Source organism: Staurois parvus, unplaced genomic scaffold, assembly GCF_062004578.1.
Source record: "Staurois parvus isolate SC_StPar_1 unplaced genomic scaffold, SC_StPar_1.0 ptg000225l, whole genome shotgun sequence".
In the NCBI taxonomy this organism is placed as follows: Eukaryota; Metazoa; Chordata; class Amphibia; order Anura; family Ranidae; genus Staurois; species Staurois parvus.
In genome coordinates, this window is record NW_028318021.1 from 2,759,308 (window position 1) to 2,774,604 (window position 15,297).

At 44.4% G+C, this 15,297-nt stretch overlaps 1 protein-coding gene across 2 annotated transcripts in view; it reads left to right on the top strand.

Annotated features, from left to right (window-relative positions):
• The first annotated feature begins 574 nt into the window (after window positions 1-574).
• FERRY3 (FERRY endosomal RAB5 effector complex subunit 3) overlaps window positions 575-15,297 on the top strand; it is a 69,386-nt gene continuing 54,663 nt past the window's right edge. For both annotated transcript variants that reach the window (XM_089679479.1, XM_089679478.1), the window contains exons 1-3: window positions 575-715; window positions 4,904-5,095; window positions 9,452-9,597. In XM_089679479.1, the coding sequence (XP_089535605.1) occupies window positions 4,918-5,095; window positions 9,452-9,597 (324 nt within the window). In that variant the 5' untranslated portion in view covers window positions 575-715; window positions 4,904-4,917. The remainder of the gene's footprint in view (window positions 716-4,903; window positions 5,096-9,451; window positions 9,598-15,297) is intronic.

Genomic DNA, 15,297 nt, shown 5'->3' on the forward strand with positions numbered 1-15,297 from the left:
GCGGACCCAAAAAAATCCAGCGGCCCTCAAGAGGGTAGCACTATATAGGTAAACATGGTTCGCACTTCTGCCTGGCAGTACTAGGGTCGCTGGTTTGAATCACAACCACTGCACTCCATGCCTGGAGTTTGCATGTTCTCCTTGTGCCTGTGTGGGTTTCTTCTGGTGCTCTGGTTTCCTCCCACAGTCCAAAATATATGCTGGTAGGTTAATTGTCTCCTGTCTAAATTGTCCCTAGTATGTGTATGTATGAATGTGAGTTAGGGACCTTAGATTGTACGCTCCTTGAGGGTTAGAGACTGATGTGAATGTACAATATATGAATATAAAGCGCTGCATAAATTGATGGCGTTATAGAAGTACCTGAAATAAACAAATAAACGTAATCGTAATTGAATTATAGAACATTTTCCTTCCTACAGAAGTCAGACTCTGGAATTGTCCCAAATGCTAGTCTGGCACCACAGAGGCAGGTGACAGTATGCAAATCAGACACTAGATGGCGCGCGAGAGCTAACCTTGCCGCTGATGAGAAACCAATGCAGCGCGATGGCTTGGTCGCAGAGACTCTCCGTAGTGCGCAAAGGATTATGGGATGTCGGTGAAGATGGCTCCTGTCGCTTGTGGTCGGGATGAGAATGGTGGGAAGTTAAAGTAGCGCTCGGTGCGAGAGATATTCCAGAAACCTGGAGGAGCAGAGACGTGTCTGCAGCAGGTAAAGCCTGCAGTGACCGGGCGGACAGTAGAGGGCGCGCTGTCACCAGCTGGAAGTGCTGATCAGCTGGGGCAGGTCATGTGATCAGTGCTCTGACTCCCCCCCAGCCTAGGATGGGTTAGGGGCTCCATAGTAGTATTAAACACCTGTAAAAACAATAAGTCCCCGGTCACACAATCGCATGGCAAGTCGCACCCTATTGTCCGCGACTATAGCAGTCATATCGGTGCGGTTCCGACTTGGTGTAAAGTAGTACATGCACTTCTTTAGAAATCGCTGCGCCCTCCGATCAAGTTGGAACCACACTGATATGACTGCTGTAGTTGCAGAAAATAGGGTGCAACTTGCCATGCAGTTTGCAAGTTGTATGACATGTAATCCACATGCCAAGTCACACCCAGTGTGACCAGGGAGTTTTTCTGTAGTTTTGTTGTGATTTCACATACATAGAATATAATGGAAGTTGCACTGCAAATTGCAAAAAATCGTTGAAAATCTTTTACAAGTAGCAATAAGTCCCCAGTCACACTGGATGCGAATTGGCATGCGATTTGCATACCATGCGACTTGCAAATTGCATGCCAAGTCACATCTTATTGTCAGCAATTACAGCGGTTATATCGGTGCGGATCCAACTTGGTCGGAGCCACACTGATTTCTAAAGGAGTACATGCATTACTTTTGGTGTGATTTGCATAGACATCTGTGTCAGATGTCTTCCAAATCGTACCTCAAATTGGCATGTCATCCGACTTTGAAATCGTGCGACTTCACTGTAACCCACCCGGTCACATCAAGCCCAACTTTGAAATCATGCGGCTTCACTGTAACCCCCCGGTCACATCAAGCCTGACTTTGAAATCGTGCGACTTCACTGTAACCCACCCGGTCACATCAAACCCGACTTTGAAATCGTGCGACTTCACTGTAACCCACCCGGTCACATCAAGCCCGACTTTGAAATCGTGCGACTTCACTGTAACCCACCCGGTCACATCAAGCCCGACTTTGAAATCGTGCGACTTCACTGTAACCCACCCGGTCACATCAAGCCCGACTTTGAAATCGTGCGACTTCACTGTAACCCCCCGGTCACATCAAGCCCGACTTTGAAATCGTGCGACTTCACTGTAACCCCCCCGGGGTGTAAGTCGAACAATTTCAAAGTCAGGATCGGTGTGACCGGGGTGTTATACTACTAATAATGACATAGCTGACTTTGTAAATATTTCACCAGTAGGCCTTGTGTAAATGTTGAATTTTCCTCGTTCGGGTTACACTCAATCCCACTTTGAAATCATGAGACTTTTCTTGAAGTTGTACGATTTCTAAGCCGCAAGTCAGTGCAACTTGGCTGACATCTGCAACTTCATACTGAGATGTCTATGCAAGTTGCACCTGAAATCACAAAAAAAGTGCAGGAACCTTTTTTTTCAAATCAGTGCAGCACCGCAAAGTCGTAGTCGCACTGATACGAGTGGTTCTGTTGCAGACATTAGGGCGCACTGGTGTGCATGCAGCCACACCTATTCTAACGCAATGCACAGATCGTCCACATATGTGTACAGTGATGAGTTGTGTGCTATGCAAAATGATTACTGTGGTATAAGAAACGCACTGTGGTGCATATGTTGCCATGCGTTCTAAGTGCGAACAGGCCTTTTCATTCAGGGAGTGAGCACACAATACGTCCCCCATGCCCAATGACAAGGCTGCATGGCCCATGATGCGCAATGCTTATGTACAGTATACGGATGCACATACATGCACACCCACCCACTCACTGTCTGGATGGTCTTGCCCAGATCATGTCCATTTTCTGAGCATCCCCTAATTATGTGGGAGTTGCCCACTCACAGACCCCAGCCCTCAGTTATAGCGGAGCAGGATCGGAGTATCAGTCCTCTCTCCCCATCCTTCTTCTGCGTCGCCATCTTCCAAGGTGCAGCGTGTGCGCAGATGAGCCACCGGTTTGTCCCAACCATTTGGGAGCTGGCAGAAACTGGAGGCACATCTGTGCATGTGTGTGTTTTTTTGGAAAGCACAAAAAGGACACTAGTTCCCAGTATATGCACAGAAATCCCTGAGCACACACAGCATGCTTCCTCCTGGGACAGCTGTCAGGTTTGAGACCCCCTCTGCAACAAAAATTTCAGTTTTGGTGAGATTCTGCAGAGTCACAGACAGTGCAACTTTCTTCATTATACCTCTGCAAGTGATTAATAATTAAAAAGTCATTCCCATTCAGATTCACTCTGAACATCAACATAATCTTCAGAGTAGAAACAGGTAGGAATCTGCAGCAACATTTGTTACAATCCTTCCAATTTACATAGATCACCCAGAAGGGATCTTTTCTTCTAACAAAAGTGGAGTTACTCTTTAAAGCGAAGCTCCACCCAATGGGGGACATTCCACTTTAAGGACTTGTCACCTTTGGGGAGCGGGTACCCGATTTTGACAGGTAACCACTCCCACTTCCTCTCTGACCTCCTAGGCGATCAGAAGCGGAAGTTCTTCCCCCCCAACGCCCCGCAGCCTTCTGGAACACGTTGCAGGTTCCAGAAGATTGCAGGACCATTCACAATGCGCAGCACTGCTCGTGCATGCACAGTGGACAACCGGCTGTGAGGACGCAAGCTGTCACAGCCGGGGGCTTACAGTTACGATGCTAGGGACAGCAGAGGGTCGGTGAACCCGGCTGGGGTGAGGACAACGCTGGATCGAGGGACAGGTGAATGCCTGTTTTTTTTATAAGTCATCAACTACAGTTTTTGTAGCTGCTGACTTTTTTTTCTCTCACATGAGACTGGAGCTCCACTTTAACCATATCTTCCCGTCTGGCCTATAGCAAAATGACAGCCGGGCGGGACTTTCACCATTGTGGGAGGATGTCATATGACACACTGTGAGAGCAATCTGTCACCGTCTGTGTCCACCGGACACAGCTGATGACAGATCGCTGTACGGGCCAACTACTGCTGGTACCATGTGATCGCTGTGACCAATCACAGCAGATCAATCAAGCTGAAAATTGGCTTGGGAAGGAAGGGGGTAAAATTCCCTGGCTTTGAAGTGGTTCAAGTAAAAATCTATTAGATCATTGTCCCCCCCCCCAATCCTTCACTAGGTGTTTACTTAACTCCCCTTGATGCCATTGGACTCCCATGTTGTTTACAGCCTCAGTATAGAAATCTTTTCTGATGTTGCCTGCACAGTAACATCCTGTAAACATGAATGTGCTGCACCCATACTGTTGGAGCAATGCACCGGTCAAGTCTATGGTGGACTGCTGACCAGACAATCAGAGCACATTTCTGTCCTGAGGCTGTGAGCTCTGTTTGTTGGATGCCACCACCCTAAGAAAGAGGCCGGCTAGGTGGGTTTCAGCTTACAGTGGGTTAGGGGGATGGGGAGTTTTAATCATAAAGTGAGCCTGTCCTTTAAAGCTCTCTCCACCAGCTTGTGCTTCTAAGTGCACCCTTGTTTTTTTTCTTCCTCCTGATGTCTGCTGGTGTCAGAAGGAACAATGACATTTGGTCCTCTGCTAGACCTGGGTGGTGGTTACATGCTTCCACCCCTTAGAAGTACCAAGTTTCTTGCAGTCGCAGCCACAGAAGAAGGAGCACCAACGTGCACTCTAATGCAGGCCATATACTGTTCGTTCATCGGCCGAAAAACGAAACATCGGTCATTCTGTTGCCACCAATGATTGCAAAAATCGACCGTTTTTCGCAAATTTTCCAGCATGACCGATAAAAGAAATGAGGAGGAACTGTGAAAATCGTCCGATGACATTGCCCCACTAACGGTGCGAAAATTGGCCGATTATTCTTTCGGACGAAAAATCGGCCGATAAACAAACCGTCTATGGCCTGCATAAGTGATAAGTAAATGGTGGGCTGGGGAAGTGGGTGGTTGGGGGTCCAGTGACACCTGTAACATTTTGGATTGCACATCACTTTGTCACTTATCACAATGGTCAGTAGAACAGAAAGAGAGGATGATTCTCCAAAGCTGGGACACAGACAGCGATAAAACCTGACGGGCTCTGATCCATCACTAGTCTTTCCAAAACTGAAAAGAAAAAGTTGACACAATTAAATCTGAGTACTAGTTAGCTCCTTTATTGTGCTTGTGTGTCTTGTATATCCGTTTTAGAGCTTTGTTTGTTATTTTGTTTTCTAGATTATGAAGGCAGGATGAAGCCTGGAAAAGGAAAAGCCAGTTACACAGAGAGGGACTTTATCTATAAATTTCAAGCTGGGTCTCAGAGCTTCATCCTTACCGTGCCCCTGCAGTTCCCGGTCCAGGAGAATCTGGATCACTTACATGGACGATTAATGCTGCTGCACGATTTGCCCTGTTTTATTGAGCAAGGTATGGAGTCACTGTCAGGGTGGTGAGCGCTCCTACTAATGCCAGTCTGTGCAAGATTGTTCTTCACTTTCATTGGTCAGGTACAGACAGGGGGCGGATTTTGCAATCTGTCGTGCAGAGATCAGGAGTTGAGCTGTCTCTGGTGCAGGGGGGTGCTACTGGAGAGACAGGTGTGAACACTTCCCCATCTTTGTGTATGTGTGTATTTTTTTTCTTTGTTAGCCATAGCTCAAAGATACAAAGTGGAATGTGCTCATATTTTTTAATTTTTTTTTTTATATTAACAATGTTTATTGGTTTTCATATATATATATATATATATATATATATATATATACATACAAACAGTAAATTGAAAAAGGAACACAGGAGAAAGAGGGAGCACATCGATGGTGAAATCTACATGGTTACAAACATAATGTCACATAGCAACAGTGGGGAGGCCATCAGAACTGTACATTTGGAGAAGGGTGGGAGGAGGTGAAATTATCCCATGGGTGCCGTACTGCATATTTTTTTTAATTTTGCCTGCCCCCCCCCTCTCATCAACATGCTAGTTAAAATTTGAAATAACACCTTCCAGTTTTTTTGACATACCTTATTTTAAACTGAGTGATGTCATCACTGGATGCCTGTTCTTCTCTATTCAATGCAGGCAGATCAGGGCTGGTGGGAGGGGCATGCAGGCTCCTGAAAACATCACAGCACTCTGCCCCAGTACTCTTTTTGAGTCCTTACCCCCTGGCACTTGGGAGGAGTATTGCAGATATCAAAATGCCTTGATGTTAGTTTGAATGGGTGCATTTCTAGGCAGGATACATTTGCATGCACACAGCCCTAGTTAACACACACATGGGATGCTGAGCCTCTATGATTGAAAGAACAGAAATCCAGTGAATGAAAGGCTGGGGAGGAAAGAACTAAATGATGCTGGAGATTCTCCAAGCAGGATATAGGGCAGGCTCTATCTGACTGCAGTGAAATCAGAGTAAGCCTGTGCCACTGTGCAAGACTGAAGAGAGAGCTGCAGTTCAGCTTTACGCTACTTTCACACTGCTGCAGTGCAAAAACACAGTAAAAACGCATATGTATTTTTGCCGCATTTTTACACTTTTGCTGCGTTTCCAGTGCATTTTGCACCTTGAAAAAAAGAACATGTGACTCAGAAAATGCAACCACAGGTGCGTTTTTAATGCGTTTTCCATTCATTTCAATGGGGAGGTGTGTTTTTGTTTTTTTGTCTTTGGTTTTTTTTTTGTTTTTTTCTTCTTTTTCTTTTTACTGCACCAAAAATGCAGCTAGTAGGACTTTTAAAAACAGCGGAGTGAAGAGTTTCATAGGATTTTATGGTCATGCATTTTTCTTCCACTTTTTTAGTGCAAAAACTGAAGAAAAACAGGTCGGTGTGAAAGCAGCCTTAACATACTGTATATCTAAAACACAAATGTAATATATTGCAGCTTACCAGTCGAGAAATGTGGGAGGAAATGGACATATCCTTGTGCAAGAATCACCCCACATTTAGTGATATTCAAGGTTTCCCTTCATTTTGGAGAAATGCTCTCTCACTTCCCATTGTATTTCTGGAACAGGAAATGAATGGAAATCTCTCCACTAAGACACAGATAGCAAAAAAAAAACAATGTAACAAGGGTTTCTATCCTTCCTTTCTCTAAAACTAAAATAAATGGTTTTTGATGTACTTTAATGTGGTTCTAAAGGCTCAAGGTTTCTTGCTTTCATGCATCCTGCATGCATGACTGTATAAAACCGTCTGTGTGTAGCAGCCCCCCCAGCCCACCTAATACTTACCTGAGCCTCTTCTCGATCCAGAAATGTCCACAAGAGCCTCAGTTTTCCAGCGACTGTCACTCCTGATTGGGAATTGCAGCAGCGCAAGCCATTGGCTCCCGCTGCTGTCAATTACAGCCAGTGAGCCATTCAGGAGAGATAGGGGGCAGTGCCGAGCCACGGCTCTGTGAGTGTATGGACACACACAGCCATGGCTCGGGAGCGTACTTGCTTGGGTGCCCCCAGAGCAAGCTGCCTGCTCTGGGGGCACTCAGCAGGAGGGAGAGGCCAGGAATGCCAGCGGGAGACCAGAAAAGAAGAGGATCGAGGCTGCTCTGTGCAAAACCACTGACCGTGCAGGGGAGTATAACATGTTTGTTTTTGTTTTTTTTGTCTGTAAAAACCAAGACATTAATATCACTTTAAGCTTCCTAGCGGTAATCCCGATTGTGGCCTGGGGTTAATTTACATTACCAAAAGGGGTAACTCCGAGCCGCACTTGAGATTACACTGCAGTGCTTGTCCTGCGATCCTTCAATCCTTACCTTGTCCTGCGATCCCACGATGTCCTTCCTCTGTGTACTCCGGGTTCCATTCCCTGCGAGCGTCGGGATGCAGGGGGGGCGGAACCGGCTGGAGATTCAAAAAAGTAAAAATATGACATACACACAATACATTGTAATCTGTTAGGTTTACATTACTGTATCAAACCATTTTACCTACATTTTGTCCCGAGTGCTTTGTCCTGTGCCCTGCCTGCATTTTTACTGTTCTTTCTGCCTGGAAACTTGAGAACATCCATGGCATCCAAAAAGTGTCACTTTAGGTCAAAATCGGTTTTAGACCAGCTAGAGAACAGCGATAGTAAATTAGAATCACTTGCAGAATTGAGTGATAATGATTCATGGGGAAATTTATCATCAGACGCTGAAAACGATTTTGCGACTTTGCTCAGTGATGTGCGAACTTGGCACTCTATTTCAAATTTCAGTGTTTTTGGTTTGATTACATTATTGAATTAAATGTATTATTATTATTGTTTTTTATGATTATTTATTATATTATAATTTATGATTTCGTGTTTCAAACTTTATCATACCTGGGATGTTTACTAGACTCTTGTTTGGACAGATTTCAGTGAGTTATTCCTAAGAATTACAGGCCTACAATATAAAACAACAAATTTTCCATGCAAAACAATGTACCGCTTTGACATTCAAAAATATTGATTAGTTAGACCGCCAGGGAAGTTAAGGCTGGTCATAGATTATGCATTTTTTTTTCCTTTAGCCACGGCCTAAAGGAATGAAAATTGCTTGATTCCCCCAACACAGTCAGTATTGATGGGGGGAATCTCACCCTCTGCGATATTGTATTATGACATCAGGAGGTTTCCTTGCTGTCAGAATACAGTGATCACTGCTGGCGGCTATAGCTGTTGGCAGTGATGGTACGAAAAAAAACCCAACAGGCTGGTTGTACTGAAGTCAATTGATCAACTTGTGTACAACCATCCTGCCCATTGATGGATAGAAAGTCGTCTGGTTGCTGCTGAACCACTCAAATTCTGATGTGTCTGTGGCCAGCCTAAGGCTACCTTCCCATGGGCGTAACAGAGCCGTAAAAATGTTACAGATCATTAGGCATTGAAGAAAAGCTCCTGCCTAAATTCATCTGTTTTTTTAATGTGTAAAAATTGTCTTGTTCTTTTTCCTAACTGTGTACATGTATACGCACGCCTAATGCCCCGTACACACGATGAGAATATCAGACAAACGATCGGCCGTTTTTTTTTCTCCTGCTAGTCTCACATCGAAAGGGAAAAGGTTACTAAAGATACAAAAATTCTCCTATGAAAGAAAAGATATTCGAAAGTGATGTCATGTATTGCGTTGTATTTGTATTGTATTTTCAGATGACTACTGTACTGATTAAACGAAAATCGTGCAATCTGAACAAGAAAAATTTTTGCGCTTGTCCCTTCGGATATTGTCATACGAATTGTCGTGATCAGCTCTCGAAAGCTGTGTACTGACGATCCGATTATCGGACGATCGTTCCTCGTACAAAACGTTTCGTACGATTTTCTTATAGTGTGTACGGGCATTAGATGCAGATTATTGGATTGTGTGTTACAGTGCAATGCAGTGCATGTTTACACACCTGTGTGAATGTCTCTATTGAAAACAATGCAGCTGCATTCAGATCCATAGATAACAAATGCCTGTAAATGCGTTTTCTTTTTCTTTACTGCTGTGTGAATGTCTCTATTGAAAACAATGCAGCTGCATTCAGATCCATAGATAACAAATGCCTGTAAATGCGTTTTCTTTTTCTTTACTGCTGTGTGAATGAGGCCTACAGCTTTAGGTAAGTTATTTTTAGTTTTTTTTTTTTGTAGCTGAGCAGGAAGAATGCCCAATTGACTGAACTAAAAATGTGCTCATGTTTACTTCATAAGGTTTTCATAACCCGCGCATCTGCGGCCTTCCACTCCTGGATAAAGAATCTTTCTCAAATTAACACCTCGGAGAAACTGAAGTGCTTTTCTTTCTCTAATGACAGATCTAAAAAAATCTCTCTGTCACTTTGTGGAAGAGGAAACCATTAAAGACTTTGACCGAGAATCAGAGCAGGCCCTGGAGGCAGTGAGGTCAGGTGAGGTGGATGCTGGGACATTGGCCAACGCCTGGATGAAATCTTATACAGAGGTGAGCGAGAACAGGGGCTGTATATAGCGCAAAGGCGAGAATAGTTGCCGGTCTTTCTTAGCTTTCACAGCTGGGGCCTTTTTTTGTTTTTTTTGTACTGTGTGTCGGTTTCCTAGACACAACACAGTAAACCATTTCAGGACACTCCTGAGAAGATAAAGGTGCCATTGACATAATCAAAGAGTACTGGTGCTATGTTGTAGCTTGAAAGAAAATTCTTATATGGAAAATGAGATGGATAAATGCACTTTGGTTTAGTCTACACCAGCATTTCTCAACCAGGGTGCCTTGAGATTTCTTCAGGGGTGCCTTGTCAAAATGTCAAAAAATTGCCCGAAACTTGTACAAAAGTCAGTGGGTGGAAAAGGCCTGCCTTTTAGTTATGCAAAGCCACAGGTTTTCATTACGGGCATACAGGCACTATTACGACCTTCTAGCCGCAGGCATCCTGACAGCCAATAACATCATCAGTTGATAAGAAGGTTGACAGCCGCCTGCCCAGCATCCTAGTTTGATCATCCCCTGCCTCTCTCTGTCAGTGCTGGGGTCAGATTGGCTCAGTGATGGAGAAAAACTGAGGGGGAAGAGAAACATTGGAATACTAGTCAGTACCAGTGTGCAAAAGTGTATTTGCTGTGAAAGAATAAATCACCTCTGTTGGGTGTCCTACCTGTGTGGATGTTGCTGCGTTATACAAAACTATTAGAAAAGTTTTTGACATTTTAAAATGGGGTGCCTCGGGACTGTCCATAATTTTAAAGGGTGACTCGGGACTGTCCATAATTTGAAAGGGTGCCTCAGGACTGTCCATAATTTTGAAGGGTGCCTCGAGACTGTCCATAATTTTAAAGGTTGCCTCGAGACTGTCCATAATTTTGAAGGGTGCCTCGAGACTGTCCATAATTTTAAAGGTTGCCTCGAGACTGTCCATAATTTTAAAGGGTGCCTCGGGACTGTCCATAATTTTGAAAGGTGCCTCGGGACTGTCCATAATTTTGAAGGGTGCCTCGGGACTGTCCATATTTTAAAGAATGCCTCGGGACTGTCCATAATTGTAAAGGGTGCCTCGAGACTGTCCATAATTTTAAAGGGTGCCTCGGGACTGTCCATAATTGTAAAGGGTGCCTCGGGACTGTCTATAATTGTAAAGGGTGCTTCGAGACTGTCCATAATTTTAAAGGTTGCCTCGAGTTTGTCCATAATTGTAAAGGGTGCCTCGGGACTGTCCATAATTGTAAAGGGTGCCTCTGGACTGTCCATAATTGTAAAGGGTGCCTCGGGACTGTCCATAATTTTAAAGGGTGCCTCGGGACTGTCCATAATTGTAAAGGTTGCCTCGGGACTGTCTATAATTGTAAAGGGTGCCTCGGGACTGTCCATCATTTTAAAGGGTGCCTCGGGACTGTCCATCATTTTAAAGGGTGCCTCGGGACTGTCCATCATTTTAAAGGGTGCCTCGGGACTGTCCATCATTTTAAAGGGTGCCTTGGGACTGTCCATCATTTTAAAGGGTGCATTGACTGAAAAAAGGTTGAGAAACACTGGTCTACACTATATGGCCAAACATTTGTGGACACCAGATGATCTGAGCTTGTTGGACATCCTGTCCCAAACCATGAGCATTATATTGGCTTCCTTTTGTGGCTATAACAGCTTCCAGTCTTCTGGGAAGGCTTTCTACAAGATTTTGGAATGTGTCTATGGGATTTTTTCTTTATTTAGCCAAAAGAACATTTGTGAGGTCAGGTACTCATTTTGGACAAGCAAACCTGGCTCACAATCATGGTTCCAATTCCCAAAGGTGTTCAGGAAACAAGACGACATCCAGACAGCCGCACTCCAATACGATCCACTTTATTGTATGTACATGGACATATACAATGGGCTGTCATTGACATAAAGGGGGATAATAAGTTTGCCGCGATTCGGGCTGTTTGTTCTTAGATGTGTGGCCATCTGGGTGTTTTCTGTTGTTTCCAGTGTAGCCTGCGAGCTGGGTTGGCACCCAATTGGAAGGTGTGTGGGGTGTTTTCTATGAGTGGGCCTACCTGGAGCGGTGTTCTCTTGTTTGTTTCCAAGGTGTTCAGTAGGGTTGAGGTCAGGATCACTTATGTTTCTCCACCCCAAACTCATCAAATTATGTCATTATGGTGCTCTCTTTGTGCACAGGGACACAGTTATGCTGGAACAGTAAAGGGCCTTCCCCATACAGTTTGGAAATGCACAATTGTCTATACTGTATTTGTAAGCTGTAGCATTTACAGTACTCTTTACTGGGAACACCTGAACTCATTCATCTAGAGGGGTGTCTACATACTGTTTTCAATCTAGTGTATCTGATTTCACATTATACTAAAGCATTCTATTTTTGATCAGAGAATGTTTTCAGAGTTAAAGGTGTTTAGGACCCGGACCAGTATATCCTACACAGTATAGTCAGGAAAAAAAAAAAGGTCAGACCAAAGTGCCAGTTATGACCACTAGGTGGCGAAATAGATTTAGAATACAGTTATACCTGTATATTGTGAATAGAAAACCTAAATGATTGAACTTGATTGTGTATATGAAAGGTATACCTCATGTCAGAACCTGTGCTTAGCACCCAATGCCTGGTCATGTGACCGGGGTGTCTCAACAAAGGGGGGAATCATTGTTCAGGCTGATCTGTTGACTGGCTAACTCTGCTGGAACATCAGTCTCCAATGTTCCACACAAGACCACTATTAACATTTCATTTCACAACAATTAAGGTCTGGTGTAATTTAAGCCCAACTCCGTAAATTTCAAAAAATGACCCTTGTAGTGACTTAGCACTGCAAGGGATAAATGTTTGTTAACTTTAGGGCACGTGTGTCAATCTGGAGGCCCTCCAGCTGTTGCCAAACTACAAGTCCCATGAGGCATTGTAAGAGTGACAGTTACAAGCATGACTCCCAAAGGCAGAGGCATGATGGGACTTGTAGTTTCGCAACAGCTGGAGGGCTGCCAGTGTGACACCCCTGCTTTAGGGCATAAGGAGTAAGTTGTAAGGCCCCTTCACACCTGTGCGGTTTTAGTGCATGTTGGGTGCAAAAAAACATGTTAGCTGCATCTTTGATGTGCTTCCATCAAAATGCATGTTATGTAGAGTTCAATGGTAATGCGTGTAAATCAGACCTAATACTCGCTCCTCGCTGTGACTGGCGTCATTCATTTGTGCTACCAGTCCCCTAAAGCCTCTTCTGTAAGGTGCTCCTGCCGGAGGTCGCACAATAATGTGGTCGAGCACAAGCAGGGCCAATAGCTACGGAAGCAGCAAGGGACCGTCCACAACCCAGCACAGAGAAGGGCACCAGAGTTAGGAATATGGCAAGTATTGCATCTTATTCCTTATCCCCTAGACTTAGAGGAACTTAACTGCCTCTCTCCCCTTCCTTTGTTTCCTCTCCCTTCTTGTGTAGCCGAGTTGTTCCCCAAAAACCTACTCACAAAGCTGGCAATCTAGGGGTGTTCCCTACGGATGTGCCTTTTTGTTGCAATGCAGCCTCATGATGACAGCAGCCACATGCACTGTACTACATCATCAGGGGGGCGGCGGTATGAGTGCAAAAACCCTAAGTAGACCGTGGGCTCATTGATGCGGCACATGCACTTTAGAGTACCCTGCAGCCTTCTGGAACTTGTGTCATGGGTATCTCAGGAGGCTGCTGGCACAGTATACATCATTCTGGCCTGGGCTGCAATTAAGGAAATGCGGGAAGAGAGGTCCCCCAAAAAGCACCCCCCCACCCCCCAAAAGAAAAAAATGATAGGGGAGGGGGCAGGAGGAAAATGATATAAAGTTGCTAGGGAACATAAAGTTACACTTTAACAAGCAATTAACTCTTACAGTACGAGGGGCCCCACTACAAGGGTAGTTTTCTTTTTGTAATTCCCAGAGTTGGGCTTTAAAGCTCTACATCAGCATAAGTGATTAATAAACATTGCAGGAAGTTGAAGGGTAGTTGTTGCCGATTTCCAACCCTTTAAAGTGTTACTAAACCCACAACAGTAAAATCAGTCTGTATATGCAGTAAAGCATGCTTGTTACACTCACTGTGGAACCTAAGCGGTTAATCCTCTGCATTGTGTAAAAAGGATGTTTGATCTTGTCTTCTCTGATCGTCCCCTTTTTCCAGTGTCTACTGAATATCTCCTGATAGAACAGAGGTTCTGGGGAAAGCTGTGCATGCACAGTTTGGTGTGTATTGCAAGAGCGGTTTGTTTGTTTTTTTTCTTGGGAGTCCATTTGATCAGCACAGGGCCAATAAGCACTCTCCAGACAGAGGTCAGGGGTTCTGCATCCTTCTACAGGAGAATGAATGCTCTAACTGCTAATGAGAAAAGGTATTTAGCAGTTTGTATTTACTATAATAATTGCATTTCCATGTTCTCTGTACTGAGGGAGCCCAGATATAGTGAATGCAGCGTCCTGGGTTTAGTAACACTTTAATTAACGTTCTTACTAGAACAAATTAAAAGTCATCCGAAGGCTTCATCCATATGTTTTGGATATTTGCTGAATTATATAGATATTGGGAGAATGTGGTAGGTACAATAAGCTCGATATTTGGAGAAACACTTCTGGCAGAACCTAAACTATGTGTGTTGGGTTATATGGAACACCAAGTAGCCCCCCTTGAACACAGGTAGCAGTGCTTCAGTGTCTCTATCAGGCTATAAAGTTGATTCCCCAGAAATGGATGGCCCCCCCGCCACCCTCTTACTCAGATTGGTTTAGAGTGGATAATAGTACGCTAATATGAGAAAAACTTGCCTACGTAAGGAGGGGGTGTACAGGTAGATTTGAAAAGGTATGGAAACCATGGGTGGATGCTTCTAGACTGGCACCTGCATTTTGGATTGTTAGATAACTTCTTTATCTTGTTTTGTTAAAAATATGGAAATTAGTGTTTTGTATTTTGGTATAGGTGTCTTAGTTTATTTTTGTTTGTTTTGTTTTTGAGGATAATGGGAAGGCGGTGCGTGAAATTGATTGTGTATAATTTAAAGCAGTTATCCAGGATAGTTTTTTTGGTCCATGCAGTGGGGCTGTGCCAGCACTGTACAGGTCAAATGCTTGTTTAATTCTAGGGGAGAGGCCACCGAAGATATACACGCCTGACCCGATGATCCTCCTCACACAAGACCGATCCTTTCGGCTCTTACACCAGACACGTCCATTGGATTGCCAGACAGAGAATCGTGATTCGTCACTCCAGGGAACATGTCTCCACTGCTCTAGAGTCCAGTGGCAGCGTGCTTTACACCACTGCATCCAACGCTTTGTATTGCACTTGGTGATGTAAGGCTTGGATGCAGCATGGAAACCCATTCCATGAAACTCTCTACGCACTGTTGTTGTGCTAATCTGAAGGCCACATGACGTTTTGAGGTATTTAGCGATTGACTCTGCAGACAGTTGGTGACTTCTGTGCGCTTCAGCATGCGCTGACCCCGCTCTGTCATTTTACATGGCCTACCACTTTGTGGCTGAGTTGCTGTTGTTCCCAGTTGCTTCCACTTTGTTATAATCCCACTAACAGTTGACCGTGGAATATTTAGTAGCAAGGGAATTTCATGGATGGACTTATTGCACAGGTGGCAACCTATCACAGTACCACACTTGAATTCACTGAGCTCCTGAGAGTGACCCATACTGCATGCCTAGGTGCTTGATTT